The sequence below is a fragment of the Manis pentadactyla genome, chromosome X (assembly GCF_030020395.1).
Source record: "Manis pentadactyla isolate mManPen7 chromosome X, mManPen7.hap1, whole genome shotgun sequence".
In the NCBI taxonomy this organism is placed as follows: domain Eukaryota; kingdom Metazoa; phylum Chordata; class Mammalia; order Pholidota; family Manidae; genus Manis; species Manis pentadactyla.
The window spans coordinates 95,829,230-95,848,816 of NC_080038.1; the positions used below are offsets into that span (position 1 = coordinate 95,829,230).

At 41.2% G+C, this 19,587-nt stretch overlaps 1 protein-coding gene across 1 annotated transcript; it reads left to right on the forward strand.

Annotated features, from left to right (window-relative positions):
• Nucleotides 1-1,315: 1,315 nt before the first annotated feature.
• Nucleotides 1,316-15,709, forward strand: TNMD (tenomodulin). Its single transcript, XM_036919649.2, has 7 exons — nt 1,316-1,471; nt 1,637-1,768; nt 9,934-10,074; nt 10,283-10,384; nt 13,113-13,266; nt 14,864-15,027; nt 15,333-15,709. The coding sequence occupies exons 1-7, from the start codon at nt 1,424-1,426 to the stop codon at nt 15,540-15,542; spliced, it is 951 nt and encodes a 316-aa protein (XP_036775544.2). The 5' UTR covers nt 1,316-1,423; the 3' UTR covers nt 15,543-15,709.
• Nucleotides 15,710-19,587: the final 3,878 nt, after the last annotated feature.

Here is a 19,587-nt window from a genome sequence, read left to right on the forward strand (position 1 = left end):
CTGGATAAAAGCAATCAGAAAAAGAGAGGGATGCCTAGGACAAACCTCAGGTTTCTGGTTTTGGAGCCTGAGTGGTTGACGGTTCAACTTTATGGGCTGAATTGTGCTCTTCCCTCCTAATTCATAAGTTGAAGCCCTAATACCCATTATCTTAGAATGAGCCTTTAAAGGTAAAGCCTTTAAAAAGGTAATTAAGAAAAAGTATTATGGGTGGGACCTAATCCAGTATCACTGCTGTCCTTATAAGAAGAGGAGATTAGGACATGGATATGTACAGAGGGAGAAGGCCATGTAAACATGAAAAAGGCCACCTACAAGGCCAGGAGAGAAGTCTCAGAAGAAACCAACTCTGCTGGTATCTTGATCTTAGACTTCCAGCCTCCAGAGCTGTGAGAATGTAAATTTCTGTTGTTTAAGTCCCCAAGTCTGCGGTTCTTTGTGATGGCAGCTCTCGTTACCTAATAGAGCCACTAAGTAAGATTAGGACTATGGGAAAGAAAGCATCCTGGGGGCAGGGGTGTTGAAAGAAGAGTTTCATGTGAAGCATGTTGAAATTGAGATTCCCAGGGTATAACCAGGTAAAGATATTCAAATGGCTCTGAAATTCAAGAGATAGAATAGGGTTACAGAGGCAGATTTAGAAATCATTTATATATAGGTGATATTTTAAACTGTAAGAGTGGGCGAGATCATCTGAGAAGTGTATATAGAGTGGGAAGATCATGAAGGATAGAGGCATAAGGAATATCAACATTAAGAAACAGACTGAGGAAGAGAACCTAGGAAAGGAAAGTTATGAGATAGATAAGATGAAGAGAGAGAGAAAACTTATACTTAACCTTCTGAAGCCTGTTTTTAATCATAATTAGTTGAGTACATATTGATCTGAGTCCTCAAAGAGCTTTAACACAGTGAAGAAGGCAAGACCTTATTCATCTCTGAGTCTTCAAGGCCAAGCACAGTGCCTAACATTTAATATTCCTGCAATACATATTTGTTAAATCGAATGGAATTGAAATTAGGACTTCATTCCCCTTTTTGTTTTGTTTGTTTATTTTGGGAGCATGCAGCATGTATTGCCACTGATATTTGAAGTTCAGAGTGAAAAATCATTTCAATGTGTCCTAGGCTTGGTTCCCTTCCAGACCAACCCCCAGGACAATAGTTTTCATTATAACCTTCTGTCTTTGCCATTCTGGATGGAATTCTGTGCACAGAAGTTATATACATATATGGGTATATCTATGTAACAAATCGCAGCACAGGAGCCCCCTGGGCTCCCTCAGGCTCTGGTATGACATATTTGAGCCATATAAATTCCACTTCTCCTCTGGCATCTGTTAGCTGAGTCTTGCAACTCCACCTCAGCAGTGGTCTCTCAGTCCTGTCAGAGCAGGGAAAGAGCACTGTGTGCTGAGAAAGCATGGCAAAGAACTCTCCAGAGAACTGTGAGGACTGTCACATTCTAAATGTAAGTTGATTCATATTTTTTCCATTTTGAGCAGAAGCATGGTTTCACAGATTTATTGTATTGCAATGTGAACATGAGAAAGTGAAATCAAAGGTGACTTTGAATTACGGCTTGCTATTTTAAGGGCTATTGTGTATTGTTTTATTTTCTCTGTTGTTTGCTTAGGCAGAAGCTTTTAAATCCAAGAAGGTATGTAAATCAGTTAAGATTTGTGGATTGGTGTTTGGTATCCTGGCCGTAACTCTTATTGTCCTGTTTTGGGGGAGCAAGCACTTCTGGCCAAAGACACCCAAAAAAGTAAGTAAATGTGCACTGCTACCCAAAGCTTCAGTATTGAGTTTGATGGAATTTAATTTGTGATTGACATGTATATTACTGTGAAAATGAAAATCATTAAGTGACTTTCCTGTTTACTTCCTGGTGATATGAAAAACTGATTTTGCTCTCTTTTATTTGACTATTTTGGTAAGGGAAGAAAATGTGTTTTCTGTATTTTGGTTAGTAATGATAGAATGTAGAATTATCCATTCTTTTATAATTCTCAGCTTTTAGGAGTTAAGACTCCTCCTAGAAGCAAAATTCTTCCTGTAGGAAAAAATGCTTTCCATCTTTTTTTCAATTATCTGGGCAGAAACTGCTGGAAAAGTAGTTATACTACCACATAAGAAGAAATCACCAGAAATGGCAGCAAAGGATTTTTGGGGATTATGTTTTTGACTGAATTCATCTGCTTGTAAGGACTGGCAGCCAACTCCTCAGAAGAAGCAGTCCTCATACCTGAGTTCACATTTATTTATGACAGAAAAAAAAATGTAGATTTGTTCAGCTTCTCACCAGCCACCATTGTCACTGTCTCACTGAGATAGTAATGCCACAACGTAGAAATAACATGGAGTCATTAATCACAGGTGTTTCGGAAAGCTATGAGTATTAGGGTCATTTGGTGTAGCTTGGCTCCCAATTATAGTTGGTATTAGTGTACCTAGGCTGTCTTGTTACTCCTACATTCACACACAAAGGGCAAGTTTAGATGTGACCCAAAGAAAATCAGTCTCTTCATGCTAACAATTTCCATTTGAGAGAGAATGAATAAATGTACATAGGTGTGGAGATGGTTTTCTGTCTTTTGCCACTTTTTCTGCCTGTGAGTTGTTGTTGTTACTGTTGTTATTAATTTGTTGTCATAACATGCTCATTTCTATTTGATAACAGATGTAGTAAGGGAAAGGCACAAATCCAGGAGGGAGGATGAGAGACAAGAAGAAAATGGGTTGGTACAGACCATTAGGAACCAAAGAAGTGGTGGGAGCTGAGAGGAAAGAATATGGATCAATGAGGAAGGAGAGGTAGAGGGGTAGAAAATAGAAAATCTACCAGACAAGTGCCCAGAAGAAAACAGACGAGTAATGCATAGCCCCCTTCAATTTTTACCTCTGCTGCTATACCCACTTCGGTTTGGTCCTACCTTATCAAGTTAAAGTAAAAGGGAGAATGAAGAGCAAACCAGTCTACTTTGTTTGTTTGCCTTTTTATTTACACCTTGTTCCAGAAACGATCAAGGCCTTACCCAATGCCTATAATTAGCCTGTTCTCTCCCCCTCTATAATTACTTCAGCACACAGACCCCCGCCTTTCTCTCTCTCTCTCTCTCAGTCTCTCTCACTGCTCCCTGCTTCTGAACTGCTTAAACTGTCTACATGTCTTTCTAGAGAAGCTTCCTATGTTCAGGATAGCAGGGTGGTCAAAGCAATCAAGAGCAATAAGGAAACAGCAAATGAGTAACAGTGTCAAATGCATTCCAATCCACTTAGCTCATTCCCAAGGTCACATGGTGCCCCACAAATTGAATCTTGGATCCTCTTGACAATTACCAGTGACTCAGAGGCCAATAAACCCTTTTGTTCTTCATGAACAAAATGTAATTAACTGACTGTGGTAGGTCGCTAGCCTTTCAGACCACCATACATGCCTGCCTAGGTAAGGAGCAAGATGGGCTTCCTTGTTTTATTTTTGTTGTTCGTATTGCAAATACTATTCTGAAGGAGTTAATTGTTTTTCTGGACTTAAAATGCTATTTGCCTTAGTGCAACAGAATAGACCTAGGTGGGGACCTTGCTTTTATCTGGCAAGGTGCCAAGCTCACTAACAGGGCCCATGACCCCATCTGCTTCTGTATTGTATAATCTTTACTTCTCACTCCAATTCTCTTTTTTAGTGGATTATAAGGAAATTCCTCAAACCGAAAGTAAAACCTACTCAGTGCATGCACAGAAGTGGGGTGTGCTCCCATATAACGTTCATTGAAAATCAGATCTCTCGTGAAGTAACCCACCTTGGGATGTAATTTTCAGCAAAGGTGTTCTCAGACATGAACAGTTATTATGAAGTAATCTAGTAAAAGGCAACATCTGTCTCCAGGGACAATTTTTTTCCACAAACATTGTTTCTCCTATATTCCAATGGAGAGTTGCAATTTATTGTCTTTGATATTTAAGTCTTGGCCATCACCACAACACCAGGCTGGGTCCATTGGAAACTAAGGAACCAGCTAGAGATGCAGATGCTTCACTCGGTCTATTAATACCTTGGGTCCCCAGACAGAGCCCAAGAGACTATCTGTGTTTCCAATGGCTTAGACTGCCAATAAGCCTGCTTTGGAGCTAGCTTACAAATCCTCGGACAGGAAGAATAGTCAGATTAGTCTTGGAAGAAGATTTGCAGAGGAAAAGAATCCAAGAATCTTGCACAAATTAAAGACTCTCCCGTTAAGAGTATGCCATAACAAGAAACAACAGCAGATTAAAACCCAGGCTCTTCTGGACTTTCCTTACAAGCCTGTGGGACCTATGGTGGCCATGTACCCTTGGCCAGGAGGACTGTTGATGCTGTTGTGCTCAGGGCTGGAGTGATTTGTTTGCTGTTCTGGGGCTTCCTCCAAGCTCTCAGGTTAAGCTTTTGCCCCCCTTACAGGCTCCAGCCCCCTAGCCCACAGTCCTGTATAGAAGCCACCTGAGCTGAATGAAAGCCAGTCCACTGAGCTCTGTACACAGCCTCCTCAACCAGCAGAGGGGACCTATTCAGTCCCTGAGATTTTGAGAGAGCGTTACAATGAGGCTCCACTTTCAGGCAGTGACCACCCATGGATCTTTGAAGCAGATTCCTTAGTGAAACATTCTTGTTTGAAGCTCCCTGTATTACACATTTAACATGAAACAATTAGAAGTCAACTCCCCAGATAATTAATCCAATGTGGGGGAAACAAGTCAGAAAATTCCCAGCCCCTAAACCAACAGTTTAAAAACACAGACCTTGTACCTTGTCCCCTTCGGTCTTTTCTAGAATGAAGCAGAATAATAATAAATAAATGAAATGCTGTCCTTCTTGCCATATGTAGGAAGTTCCTGGTGATTTTAAGGCTACTTGGGAACCATTTGTCCTAAGGCCCACACAGCACCAACAGACTCCTCGGGAGGTCCCACAACTTCTTCATACTACCAACATGACATGAGGAGTGGCAGGGATAGGTGGGCATCCTTCTGCCTTCCCTGACCCTGCCTCAACTATAGATGACCATTCAAACAGTCTCATTCAGGATTTCAAGCCCAATATCATTCTAGGCTGAGAATCCTTTGCTCAGAAAAAGCACTTTCTTGATAAATCTGGATCCAGCTTTTCTGTGACCATCTCTCTAATGCCAGCCTCAGCCACAGACCAACTTTCTTCACACCTCTTCTAGGCACACAGGGGATAAAACTTTCCTCTCCGAGTTCCCTGGGCTTTCCTACATAGCAGTTTGGTGGATGAACTGTGGGTCTGAACAAGCATTGATACCCTCAAGGAAAAAGTTGGAGTTGTAGCTGGAATCTCTTTAGCTGGGGAACTCAGCTTCACCAGACAGTGCCACATCGGCATTTTCAAACAGAAGTCTTATGTTCATTTACTTTCCTCCCAAACCATCACAGGAGCAAACTCTGCCCTTGTACAGCAACTCTCACTAGGCCAGCTCTTGCTCTGGGCTATTCAGGGGCAGCACCAGTTATGCAGAGCAGTATTCTGGCTACTACGAGCACATTCTTTTTCAGTCTTTTCATTCTCCTAAGCCAGCATTTGCTGAGCAACTTAGGGGGCACCATCAAGGAAAGCCTGAGTCTTCAAAGGCATTGCCCTTTAGTGGCTGGGTGTGTGACTGGGGCTGCCATGGGGAAGCAGCCCAGGTGATCAATGGGTGGTAGGATTCTAATGATCAACCTAACAGGTGTCAACCAAATTGGAGCAGAATTGATTTTGTCGGCTGTTCAGCCTTGCATCTGGCAAGGAGTAGGAGATAAAGATGGAAACTGAGCCACCAGAGGTACTTGGTGACTTGCCCCAAGTCACACAGCTTGTATGTGGCAGAGTTGAGGTTAAGACTAAAACCTGGTCTATGGATTCTCCCCACTCTTCTCCAGCTGAATTTAAGAATAAGGGCTGGTAGGGGTTATGAGTAGGGGGAAACTACCCAGCCAGCTTGAGTCTGTAGATGAAAAAAATGGGGTTTTTCTTGTTGAAAAAGAGAAATGTCTGTGCTACTTATGCCAATTTTTTTCAGAGCTGAGAACTGGTAATCAAAGATGCAGAAGTCTAGCTTTACATAAGAAATAATCTGTCTGCTCTGTGTTGGTAAAGAAATTCCCACAGGCTAAGTTGGTAATAATATGGTACAATGCATTCGCTTCCCTTCTTTCCAGCCTACACACCTGCTAGCCAGCAATTCTGAGCATGTCTCACCTTTGGAGAGCGTACCTCATCAACAGACAGTAAAGGAGGACGGTGGAGAAAAGAACAGCTAAATTAATCACAGGCTTCAAAAAACAAACCTCAGCCAAATGTCCTCAAATCCCTTTCAGGACAGGCTAAAGCTACTTGCCCCCAAAACAGATCCATCACGCTGAGATCTGAGGCCGCTTTACTCTTTATAAAAAGCTTTCTTTTCTGATCTCAGAGATTGCCACAAATTGAGGCAAGAAAACAGGGCAAACTTGGAAAGGCAGATGTTAGGGCTCATTTGCTGCCTGAGTAGAGGATTTGGCTGGACTGGAGAAAGAATTCCTGGGCAGGGAAGATAAATGAATTTGTGTTCTCTCCATGTGCTGGCAGTGTGATCTTACAGCTCTCACTGCCTGGGCTTAACCATGTACCTCTCTCATTTCACTTCTGAGTGATATTCTCCTCCACTGCCTTCCCTGTCTCACTCCAGTGTTCTGGTCCTTATACTTAAGACAAGGCTTAAGAGTGGGTGAAGTAGGAACCCATTTGAGTGGTGCTAAAAAGATGCCCTTGACTCCCCAGATATCTACTGTCCCTGCTGCCATTGTGCTTAAAACAACCATTAGTAATTCATTCCTCTGAATTAAGTATTGCACTTATCTCTTTTTTTTTTTTTTAGCAAATACCCATCGCTAGCATCTTAGTGTGAAAACATCTGTCAGATTGATTTCTTCTTTGACATAAGATACCAGAGGCACCACAAAATTCCTAGGTGTCTAGACAGGAGACAAAAGGATAGAGGGAGATGGGAAAAGAAGGAAGGGCTAGGAGGGTACAAAGGGAACAGGATATGAGAGAACAGAAAAGGGAAGCTAGGAGCACCAAAGATTGGCTTTCCCTGTTTACCAGTTTGGCAGAAGTGAACTCCTCACCTTACTCTGTCCTTGGTCTGTCTTTCCTGGAATAAAGCTGAGGTGGGGGCAGTCTGCTATGAGGTACTGGGAGTCCCCTCACACCCCTCTCAGGCCAGTCATCCTGTCTCTGGGTTAGTTTGTGCCTAGAGAAAACAAAACCATTCATTCCTTCATCTCCAGAAAAACCTGCAGTCCCTGAGCCAGTGAGCTTAGTAGAGAGAAAAGTACTCTGAGGCCAAAGGCATGAGCTTATCTTCATATGGGTCAGTAAAGCTTGCATAGCCATTACCCAGGCAATGTTCTCCACAGGGACCCAGGCGAGACAGTGTGTCTGGACTTGCTCAAACCCATCCCCAAAGAGTCCAAAGTGGGCCACCAACATCATCTTCCTAGACAAAGGACAGTCTGTTCCAAGAGGACACCTTTGATAGTGGAATTCCATCTGGATGAATATATAGCTTCCTACCCCCACCCCCACCCAGGATTCACACACAAATTAAGTCATTCTGATCCCACTCTATTTAGCAACCTCTAGTGCTAAGAAAAAACCAACAAACTGGCTAATGAATACAAGCAGAATAGATCCCTTCTCCCCCACTGAAAAATTCTTTGAAGGAATGTTGAAAATAATCAAGATCTGCTGAGCTTGGTGGTTTCCAATAGTTTTCATCTAGCAAGGTGTCCAAGTGAAGTGCATTGCCAATAGTGAAGGAAAACTCATTCCACAAAAGTATACTGAAATTCTAAATGTCACCAGTATGGTTCCATAGTCTTCTACCAATGATTGAAAATACAGCCTGTATTTTGTCTTTTGCCCAGGTAGGCAGCGTTCCAACATCCCCTAGTCTCTAACCTCATTTTTCCTTGCAATAATCCATCAGTGGTGCTCCTGATGAAACAATCATCCCACCCCACCCCCAAAGACTAGCCATGTCAACATTTGTCTCAAAAATGGATAGTATTTCTAAAGAAACTCCCCCCCATTGGGAGATCTGACAAGACTGGAGCTGAAGTAGATGCCTCTCTCCTCTACTTAGGTAGAGCTGACTGAGAGCTCAATTTGTTGCCATCAGTAGAACTTTCTCAAGCTGGCTGCAGAGCTAGAATTGAGGACATATTTATAACTAGAAGCAAATAACAAGCCTAAAGGAATTTGCTACCTGTCACAAACCAGGCCAGACTTCCTGAGTTAACTCTGCAATTGCTGGAAGCTTCTAAATACTGCTTTCCTTCCCTTTTTAAAATACAGTCTCTTAAAAGAGCTTGCCAGTGCTCAGAATCTGTCTTTAGGAAGATGAGAATTTGCAATTGGTGGGAAAAATTTATTCAACAAAAATACTTAAGCGCTAGCCATGACCAGGCACTGAGGGCTAGCAAGTGTTAATTGACATTGTCTCTTGTTTTCCTATTCGGCAACTACACAGCCTTTTCACATTTGAAGTGACATTGTTTCCACAAACCCTTCTAACTTGTTTTTCTACTTGAGTTGGGGAACATATTTGACCAGGTTAAACTAACATTTAGTCACAGACACAGGCAGACATTAAAAAACAACCCAACGCGGTACAAACCCTAAAGGGCTGCCACTGGGCACCATATCATTAGAAAGCAACGTTGGCTCTATAGATGGTTTACTTTTTTGGACATTTAGTTTGCCGATTTTTTTTTGGAAGGACAAATGAGTATGAAGAAATGTGATGATCAAAGGCTTCCTGCCAACAGGGATCAGACAGACTTCACATGGCCCCATCAGGTCTGGACTGGTTTGTGACAGATAGCAAATTCCTTTTAGCTTGTTATTTGCTTCTAGCTATAAGTTTGTTCTCAGTTATAGGTCATGGGCTTACTCCTAAACTGAGACACTCTACGGGACTGGTCCTCTTGGTCCTTAGAAAGAGAACTGTCTCCTGTAGAAGGCAGGAGAGAGTCTGGGGTTTGTTTCAACCACTCAAGAGCAACCTGATAAGCAGCCTTCCCAAGGCACTCTTCTTGGGACACTCCATATGACTTAGTGCAGGCACTCCACACAGTTGTTGAGCTCTATATACAGGAGAATCTGGAGAACTTGAAGCGCCCTGAATCTGTTCGGTTTGCAAAACAGAACTCAGGAATAAACAGACAGCTGTTGGTTAGCTCATAAAAGAGAAGGTTAAGGGAGGGCAATAAATATTTCCCAGAGTTTAAAGGGCAAAAAGAAGCAACTGAAGTCAGGTTATGACTATAACCAAACATCGGCCAGGGAGAATGGTCTTCAGAGTTTAAAAAGGACATTCCCAAAACTATTGAGGCAACAGAGAAGCCCTGATGAGAGAAGGAGAAAAAGAACAATGCCTCCCCGTCCTAAGTGTGTTCTGACCTCTTTCTCAGCCCCAGTGAATTTCATGTGGAGTAAAGAGGTGACCTCTGTACACTTGGAAAGGGAAGGGGTAACTTAAAGACACAGCATAGGCTTTAGGTGCTCTTCTGCTCAACACAAGGGAAAAATACAGGCTGGTTTGCAAAATATCATTTGCTATTTAGTCAAGGCTGCCAAGAAAACTGTTGGAATTCTTAGTAATTAGTTCAGCAACTTGGCTTGAATACAAAATACTGGCTCTGAAGGGATCCCCATATCAGCTCCAGTGCCAAAAAGCACCTCACTTTAATCTCGAGTCTCAGAGAATTCCCAGCGGCAAGCTGCTGAGATGGTAGCTCACTACAAAGGCTCTGGAAAGAGAAGGCGCCCCAGATACTACTCAATTAAAGTGTCTTATGAAGGGACACACTGAGTATCTCAGAGCTTGTTTTCTTCTGTTCTCCCAGACATATGATATGGAACACACTTTCTACAGCAACGGAGAGAAGAAGAAGATTTTCATGGAAATTGATCCTGTGACCAGAACTGAAATATTCCGAAGTGGAAATGGCACTGATGAAACCTTGGAAGTACATGACTTTAAAAATGTAAGCTGGACATTTTCCCCCTAAGGCTTCCCACTTAAAATATTAGAACATTTGAGTCAAGTTAAAAATAGTTTCTAGTCTCCATTTACTTTATAAGATAAAGCTTCCCCTTTGAATTCAAATTTTACCAGCCTGGGGTCCTGACAGATCATGGAACTCACTAACTGTGGCTATTTCAGATAGTTTTTTTTTTTTATCTGTGTTATAGGGATACACTGGCATCTACTTTGTAGGTCTTCACAAGTGCTTCATCAAAACTCAGATTAAAGTGATTCCTGAATTTTCTGAACCAGAAGAGGAAATAGATGAGGTATGTTTGAATAGTGATAGTAAAAGCCATCATGTGTTGGGTGCTAACTATGTGCCTGACACTGTACTAAATGCTTTACACTCATTTGATTCTTAAAATGACTCCATAAAAAGGTACTATAACTATCCCTATTTTCAGATGAGGAAACTGAGTATCAGAACCAGAAAGTGACTTGCCCAAAATCACACAGCTGGTGGGGAGCAGATTGGGATCATGAACACAAGCCTTTCAAAAAATTAAAGTTCGTGCTTTTAGGCGCAACACTATACTCTTATACCTGGATAACTGTCAACATTATGTACATGTGCTCTCAAATCAAAGATTTCTAGGAAGAGGGGTGAGCCAGAGGAACAAAATCAATCCTGCCCAAGATAAAGTCCTAAAAAGAATAGCTCCAAAGCCATATGGGATCCTTGCCACTTAAGTCACACTATGACATTCACCTATTTCAAAAATTTCAGTTCATCCAACTTACCATTTTATACTGGCTGCTAATAGAATCATTTACATTTAATCTCACTAGGAAAGGCAAAAGCAAATAAGGTGATAACTACAGTGTAATAAAAATTCTTGGAAAACACACTGCTAGGTAACCTGGGTGAGGTAACCTGGGTACTGGCACAATGGCTGAATAACCCCTGAAAGCCTAGTAAGAGATGGAGGATTATTGACTAAAATATAGCCATCAATAAAGCCCTTGAGGTTCTTACTTTGTCTGTAATTTAATTACAAATTAAGAATACAAATAGTCTGTTTGTAATTATAGTTGCTATCACTGGAGGAAGAAGGGGAACCTTAGCTAAGGCCATCTTGTGATAACATACTCCCCACTGTAACCGGGAAGAAACAAATGTTCATTTGGCTCATTTGGTTTTGGTTTAGTGTTTAACCAGCAAATCTAAAATGACATTACAGCGATGGTACAGTGGCCTCCCTATAGACTGTAAATACCTCTTTCTCTTTCTTCTCTCTCCTTTTCTCCTACCCAACTCTATCCATCTTAATTCTCATCTACCCATTTATCTTTTTCTTTTCCTTTTCTTCTTTTGTGGGGGGTGAGGTGGGGTGGGGAGCCCTCTTCCCTTACCCAAGCGTCCCTTACCCATAGCATGACCCCTAGACATGCTACTGGTCTCCTTGTGGCCAGAGAAATTATAAGCCTTTGTTACTAGAATTTCCAAGAAAAGGAATAAAATTTCCCCAAAGATAATGCTCTACCCCCAAGGTGTATGGTGGTGAAACATTTTGGAGATTTATTTTTAAGTAAGAATAAGTTAGATAGATGCATCTGAGGAACAGAACAACTTCCAGGATGTCCGAATTATAACAGGTGGCAAGGTAAGATGAAAGGAGAGTCATTAGGATAAAAAGTTACCATGTCCAATATAATATGCTGTTTGTTACAGAAAATAATGTAGGGCCGGCCAGCAATGAGCTCGTACTGACAAAACAGGACTTATTTTTCTGTAAAAGATAAAGGCAAAGTATCAGAATGTCTCATTTTGGCTCTAATTTAGTCTTCAGTTAATATTGCCAAATCTTTTAAATAACACAAGTATTCACCTAGTGGTAGCGAAATCACTTTATCATCAAGAAAATCCTTTTCTTGTATTCAGTCTATAGATTTTTTTTATGAGACAGATTTGTAGTTCTGAATGACAAAAGCCCTCTTATTCTCTACTGCCCTCAGCCCCTGTATCCTTGGTTGGCGCATATTAAACATGCCGAACAGGTATATAAACAGCCCTCATTTTGCTAACAAAGCTTGCTGGCATACCACCCTCATTTTCTACAGTCCCTTTCAACACATCCCAAGGTCTTTACAAACACAAGGGCAAAGGAGGTAAGACTTGAGAGTTTTAAATGGCTTGGAGAAAAATTATACAAAAGCTTATTCAGAGAATAAATAAAAACCCTGAAATCATAAAGCTAGAAAGAAACAAAAAGAAAAGAAAAAGCCTTATTAAGAGAAAGTGGGAAATGTTAAAGCCCCAAAGACAAGTGAGTAAGAACTATGGACACACGACAAGTATTATGCTTTCAAGAAGAAACTGCACAGAAGCCGCAGCTCTTGGCAAGGTAAGAAAGGCTACCTAGCCCTTTCTTATATTTGTCTAAGTTTGTCTTTGAGACAAACTAACTAAACATCGAGAATGAAAAGAGGAAAACAGAGGTAAGGCCAGTGAAGTCACAAACTGAAGACTTGACTTTAAGACAAAAAAGGCGTCCTTTGCACTAGAACTAGCTGCCATTAAGAGGCAAATCCTGTAAAACCAAAGTATTAGGCTCCATTGCTATTTACTTGATCTACTTGGATTATAGCTTTTTCAGCCTGAGATCAAATCGTGCATGCGGCCCTAGTTGCAAGAAACCTAAAACAAGGCACGCACTCCCAATATCCCTTCAGAAGCAGAAACTTACATGGCCCAGTGGGTGGCCCAGAAAAAAAAATGACAGAAAGCCTTCTGGACTTTCAGTGAAATCATAGCAGAAAAGGCTCCTGTTTTGGTAAACAGCCTTATTGTTAGACCCCAGGAGGGAGGGATCAGTTGCTAACTCTCCAAAGGGCACTTACTGTATGCAAGGCCCAGGGCTAATTCACTGGCAGTCCTGGGATTGGAACTGTTACTCAGACTCAAAATACACTGTTTTCCAGAATCCCATAATGTCTCACTCATTTTATGAATTTCTCTGCCTCTTCCCATCCTGAACTACTTTCTTCTCTCAGAATGAAGAAATTACCACAACTTTCTTTGAACAGTCAGTGATTTGGGTCCCAGCAGAAAAGCCTATTGAAAACCGAGACTTTCTTAAAAATTCCAAAATTCTGGAGATTTGTGATAATGTGACTATGTATTGGATCAATCCCACTCTAATAGCAGGTATGGCTGCTGGCTCCTTCTCCTCGCCCTCCTCCTTCCTCACCTCCTCTTCCTCCTCCTCTTTCCAAAGGTAGTAACAGGTTAATGTTTGCAGCATTCAGAGACTACATTTCTAGGAAAACAAAGGATCTGCTTACATCTTCGTAGATGAAACTGTATATGATGACTGCCAGTGAGGAGGGAACTTTTCATAGCCAAGTTATAAATCAGATAAAGTAATGCTGACGGGCTTTTAAATGTCCCAGCAAAGGTAACACCACCTTCATGTGACCAGTGATGGCATAAAGCTAATCTGTCTTTCTTTGCACATCTGTATTCACTGCCATTAGGATACTAGACCACTGCTCAAACCACCGTGTGCCCAACGAACATAGGAGAGAAGAGCCCCAACGATGTTGTCTCAAGAAGGATTCTCCATGCCATATGGCGGCAATCTCCCCAGGAAATAAGACAGTCACTGCAATATGAATTCCTCATAGCTGTTTTAGGAATTACTGTAAGAATAATTGAGGGCCAGAGGGCCAGAGCAGAGGAGTCCAGCTCTCAACTTCCACTAAGCCTATAGAGAAGGCAAAGGTCCCTGGACAACTTTGCCCAGTTACAGGGAGTTTGACCTTCCTCATTCTGCACAGCATGGATCACTATATTACCCAAAAGAGGTCACCTTTAACCAATCCAGACATTTATTGGTTCTCTTTGGCCTTAAAAACAAAAGGCAGCTAAATGCAAGGTGGTATCCTAGATTGGATGCTGCAACTTCTGCTTCAGCATCCTTTTTCTAAAGGCCATTAGTAGAAATGATGATATCTGAAAAAAGTCCATAGTTTAGTTAATAGCATTGTACCAGTGCCAATTTCTTAGTTTTGATTTTGTCCCTTCCCCACCCTATCCAACTGTTAACCGGGAAACACTGCTAATAGTTGCTCCCCACACAACGGGTGGAGGGTGCTGAGAGAGGGCAGCACTGTGCACTTTGGTGTGGATTAGAGCACCTTCCTCTGAGGATCTTGTACAGGGCTCTTCCAGCCTTGGCAAGCAGCCTCCACATCCAGGTGGGCTACCCACCCACACTAGTATCTCTCCTGGGCCCCAGCATTGGTATATGTAAGATACTAATGTTGGGGGAAACTGGATGAAGGGTATATAGGAACTCTACTATCCTTGCAACTTCTCTGTAAATCTAAGATTAATTTCTAAATAGTAAGTTTTAAAAAGTTTAAGACAAGAAAGAAGGAAAGAGGGAGGACATAGGGCGCCAAATCAAATCAGGCAACCAAAAAATATTTATTGAGCACCTATCATGGGTAAAACCATTGTAGGAGACAACAAAAGTCACCTGTTCTCAATTTTTTACTTCATATGCAAATAAGGCAGAGTGCTAAGTGTTTGATGCCAAAGAGAGAAGAGGTCTGTGTATCTGGGAATAATCATATTTGTTTTTGGAAAATCTCCTTAAAGTATCAGCCGAGGGTGCTTGGAAAAGTGGTCCCTGAATGCCTAAATGATGGCAGTGAGCAGATGCAATGTCAGTCCCCAAGCACTTCTTTCAAAAGCATTTGCAAAGCTGTTGAATCACAACTTTGTCTTTATTACCTAGTTTCACAGCTACAAGACTTTGAGGAGGACGGTGAAGATCTTCATCTTCCAACCAATGAAAAAAAAGGCATTGAACAAAATGAGCAGTGGGTAGTCCCCCAAGTGAAGATGGAGAAGACACGTCATGCAAGGCAAGCAAGTGAAGAACTTCCAATAAATGACTATGTGAGTTATGTTCATGTTACTCTTGTTAGAGGAAAAGCAAACAGCCCTCCCAAAACTCACTACCCCTCAGATCAAAATCCTTGAAAGGAGAATGGTCATTTTTCTAACAAAAAAATAAAAACATTTAAGAAATGTGGAATCCCTAGGAAGCTCATTCAAAGTCAATCTTGATCAATTTTGATCAAGCTAAGGAACTTAATTTCTCCCCAACACCCCCAACTCATATAGTTGTATAGATTTCCCCCACTTGGTGTACCTCTTCCTAGTAAACTTTCCCCTCCAACACTGGCTCCTTCTTTTTTCAGACTGAAAATGGAATCGAATTTGACCCCATGCTGGATGAGAGAGGTTATTGTTGTATTTACTGCCGTCGAGGCAACCGCTACTGCCGTCGCGTCTGTGAACCTTTACTAGGTTACTACCCGTATCCATACTGCTACCAAGGAGGGCGGGTTATCTGTCGTGTCATCATGCCTTGCAACTGGTGGGTGGCCCGCATGCTGGGGAGGGTCTAATAGCAAGTTTCAGCTCAAGTGCTTAAACTGCTGGCAGCCAACATATAATAAATGCATGCTATTCAATGAATTTCTGCCTATGAGGCATTTGGCCCTGGTAGCCAGTACTCTGGAATTACTTGTAGGTAATTCCTCTCTTCATGTTCTAATAAACTTCTACATCATCATCAATGGCCTGATTGCTGCTGAACACACTGGGTAAGTGTTTCCTAAGAATATTTCCTGCAACTGAAATGGAGCAACCTGTCTAACATGGATGACAGCAATGGAAACATACATTTCATCAGGTTTGGGGAATGGAAAAGGGCAAAGCATAAGGATTGGTAAACACCGTATTTTACTATGCTGTACTGAGAAAGTGGAAATGAGAGGCTGATGATAAAATGTTCCTTTAACTGATGCATAAAAACGTGTCTTTTTTTGCATAGCCCCAGTGTTTAATTATCTGAGAGACATATTGTGGACTTGCTTAAGCATCTATTAAGCTGCTGGACAGGCAGTGAGTCACAGCAGGCTAACACTAAAATAGTCCAAGTGCTCAGACTCAGCAAAGGAGAAAGCTAAGCTAGCAAAAAGGGTCCCAGGCTCTCCTCCTGTGAACAGGAATTCAACTTTGGACAAATTCAACATTTTATAACCTTCAGGTCTGACTTCTGTTTTGATTACTGTCTGGTTATGTAAATTTCCAAGGTGATTGTCTGGGAAAGGGGGACTTATAAATATCACTCACAGAAATGGGCATCAAAGGAAATTACTGAGGTGAGGAAACAAGTGGGATATTTTCTTTCCCTCCACAACCACCAGGAACTACCAGTATGCCACTTTCTTAAAGGAAGAGTAAGTCCTAGTTCTCAATCATCTGCTATTTTGATATTTTGGGAAAGAAAAGAGGGACAAAGGGGAGAGGAAAAGAAGTGGTCAAAAGGTAATGTTAACCTTGATGTCCCAGCCAGTTCTAGTTTCAAAATTCCTTTTCTACCAATATAACACCCCACTAGTTTCATTTGAAGGTAGCCCCTTCATTACTTAAAGGTATTATGTCATGAAAGTATCTGCCTGGCACTTCCCATCAGAAAAGCATTTTCAAAGAGTAAACTCTTCACCAAGATGCCTGTGCACCAGGAGTCATTTTCCCCCATTTAACAGGTGAAGAAGCAAATGGAAATGGATTTTCCCAGGGCTGAATTAAGATTAGCTGGTCATTAATTGATAATTAGCATCCATGCCATACTTGGGTTACCAATTTTCACAGAATGAGGGTGTGATAAAACATATCTAACAACTCAACTTACTGAAAATATTTTCTTTTTTATTAATGATTTAGAAGACATCTGAGAATTTTGGAGTACTTCGGTGATCCTAACAGATATGAATTTACAGTTGAAATAGAAAAATGTAAAAGATATGAGATTAATTTGAGGTTGTATGAACTTTATGATGTTCTCTACCATTGTTTTTTAATAAATTATTCATTTTTAACATTGGTTTTTAAGATCAGCCAATAATTTTAAATTCCTGCTCAATTTTATACAGTCTACATTTTACTATATATACTGTGCTCTGTGGGAGGATACAAATGAAGAAGAAGGTATACTCCTTATTGACAAAGAAAAATAAGACAGCCCAAATAAATAAGCCCTAGTATGGAAACTTATACACAACTAACTACAATTGTGTATGGTATGCTATTATATACATGTGCAAAAACACACGTGTGTGTGCACACATGAGGTATAGAAAGTTGCATGTCATATATTAGGGCTAAGAGTTCCTACTCACATTATTTTAATTCAGGAAGCATTTTTTGTTCAAATGAGATACTTCGACCTCCATGTAATTTCACATTGGGAAAGTGTAATCCCCTTAATGAGGCAGACCATGAGTTCAAAAGAAAATGCAAGGACACACTTAAAGAGACATTCAAATCATCTAACGCTTAGGAAAAAAGCAAACAAACCAACCCAAATTAGTCTGTCACTTCACATAGGCCCCAGCCAGGCTGGAAAACGAGAAAGTATAATAACACACTCTTGCCATAGATTTTTGCCCCTCCTTTGAGTCCTGTGCAGACTCCTTACATCATGCTCAGTCCTCCCATCAGACCAACCGCATTGAAGCTAGAACTGTCTCTCTTCCTTCCATCACCCTTCCCTAAGCCCAGTCTCCCCATCTCCAGGAGTGACACCCAAGTAACTCTGACCTCCCTAGCCAGAGACCCTGCAGTGATTCTAAGGTATCCCTGTCCTTCACTCCAGTCTCTCCCCACATTCTTCCATCTTGTCTCCTAAACCACCCATCAGTTATGCTTATGATCCAGGCCAGGGGCTATTTCTTAGCACAGCTCTTATACCTCCTCCCTGCTGAAGTTCCCAGGCTGTAGACTGAAGTTGGGATAAATGCTTTCACACAGTTTATTTTTCACTTACAGTTTTTATGAACGCCATTTCCTTTCCTCGGAGTCTATAATAGCTACTTAACTACATTAAGGATCAGGCCTAACTTGCATTCAAATAGTCCTTCCTCAAACCACCCTTAACCCCCTAGACCATGAATTCAAAAGAAAATACAAAGGCACTTCGTAAAGAAGCTTTCAAATCATCCCCCGCGAAGAAAAAAGCAAACCACAACACAAAAGCAACCCACGCCAGCACATCAGTCTGTCACTTTCCATAGGCCCAGGCCAGGTTGGAAAAGAAGAAAGTGTGATATCCCTGTTTTCCTCCCACTGAGCTACCCACTTCTTTCGCTTGTCTCAGGCATGTGAGCTCTCTGCTCTATTCGTGGAGCCATCCCATCTCCTTTACAGTTTTCTCTCACTAATTCGAAGAGATTAAAAAAATCCTATTTTCCTCATGCCTAAACATGAAACCTAAATCCTCTCTACATCACTCTATCCTGTGTAAATTAATATATGACTCAGTGCACATACATTTACATATGAATTTTACCTGCAAGTTCTGTAGGAGGGCCCGTACTCTCCCGTTTTGCTCTATCCCGAGCCTACCACAGTATGGAAAGCCTCCAAGTAGTCTTTACTTTTTTTTTTTTGGTAAAAGACAATAAGAGACGAGAGGGAAGGTTGAAGAAAAAAGAGGAGGTTGTAAAAGAAAACAGCTATAAGGCTCTTTGGAACATATTACAAAAGGTTGGCCTTCGGTTCTGTTGACATTGGGGATGAAAGTTCTTACCATACTTAAGTATTGCTTATCTTTTGACACAGTCCATTTCTACAAGTATGAAGAATTCTTCTAATCCTAGAATGATCAAAAGCATCATCAATGATTGCCCACAACTGGATTATCTATTTCCATTAGAAAAAGGCAGGCTTTTTGAATTTTCTTTTCAATTTTCAATGATTCCATGTAGAAAAAAGAAAAAAAAGCAAAAAGCACATCTGCTGTGAAATCATAAGAAATATCCTATTACCTTTCAGATTCTTTGGGGGTCTAAATTCCAGTCAGGAAAAGTCAGGTGAGGCGAAGCCATTCATTGCTCCCACTCAGCAGAAGGGCACTATGCATTACTGTGCTCAGCGCCTTCCTGCACACCTAAAAAGGCTCTTTGGCAGGACTAGGGGCAAAGGAAATCTATTTTGAGTCTTTATATGTAAGGCTGTCTGTCTGGCTGAGTCCAAAACTGTCACTTTGGTTCCTAAAGTCTAACGCTGAAAGCTTACTGAGATAAATATGGACCTTCTCATTCAGGCTGTCAGGAAATGCGTGGATCTATTTTATTTATACCCTTAAAAAATGATTTCATTTTGGCTTTCCTTTTTTGAAGAAGCTTCATTCTGGGGCTTAATTTTGCTGACAACATGCTGTTCCCTAACAAGAAAGAAAAGTGGCTCCATATTAAAAACCAGGTATGAATGTATACACAAAATTATTGTCCGTGGCTCATTCCAAAGTCCTGCTAAGTCTCTTTCAGTATCTTTAGTTAATTCCCAAGGAAGTTGCTTACCCAAGGACTGCATCGGTAATTTATTTAGATCAATAGTCAACTCTGGCATTTGTGCCCTACTGAGGGAATAGTCACTATGCACTTA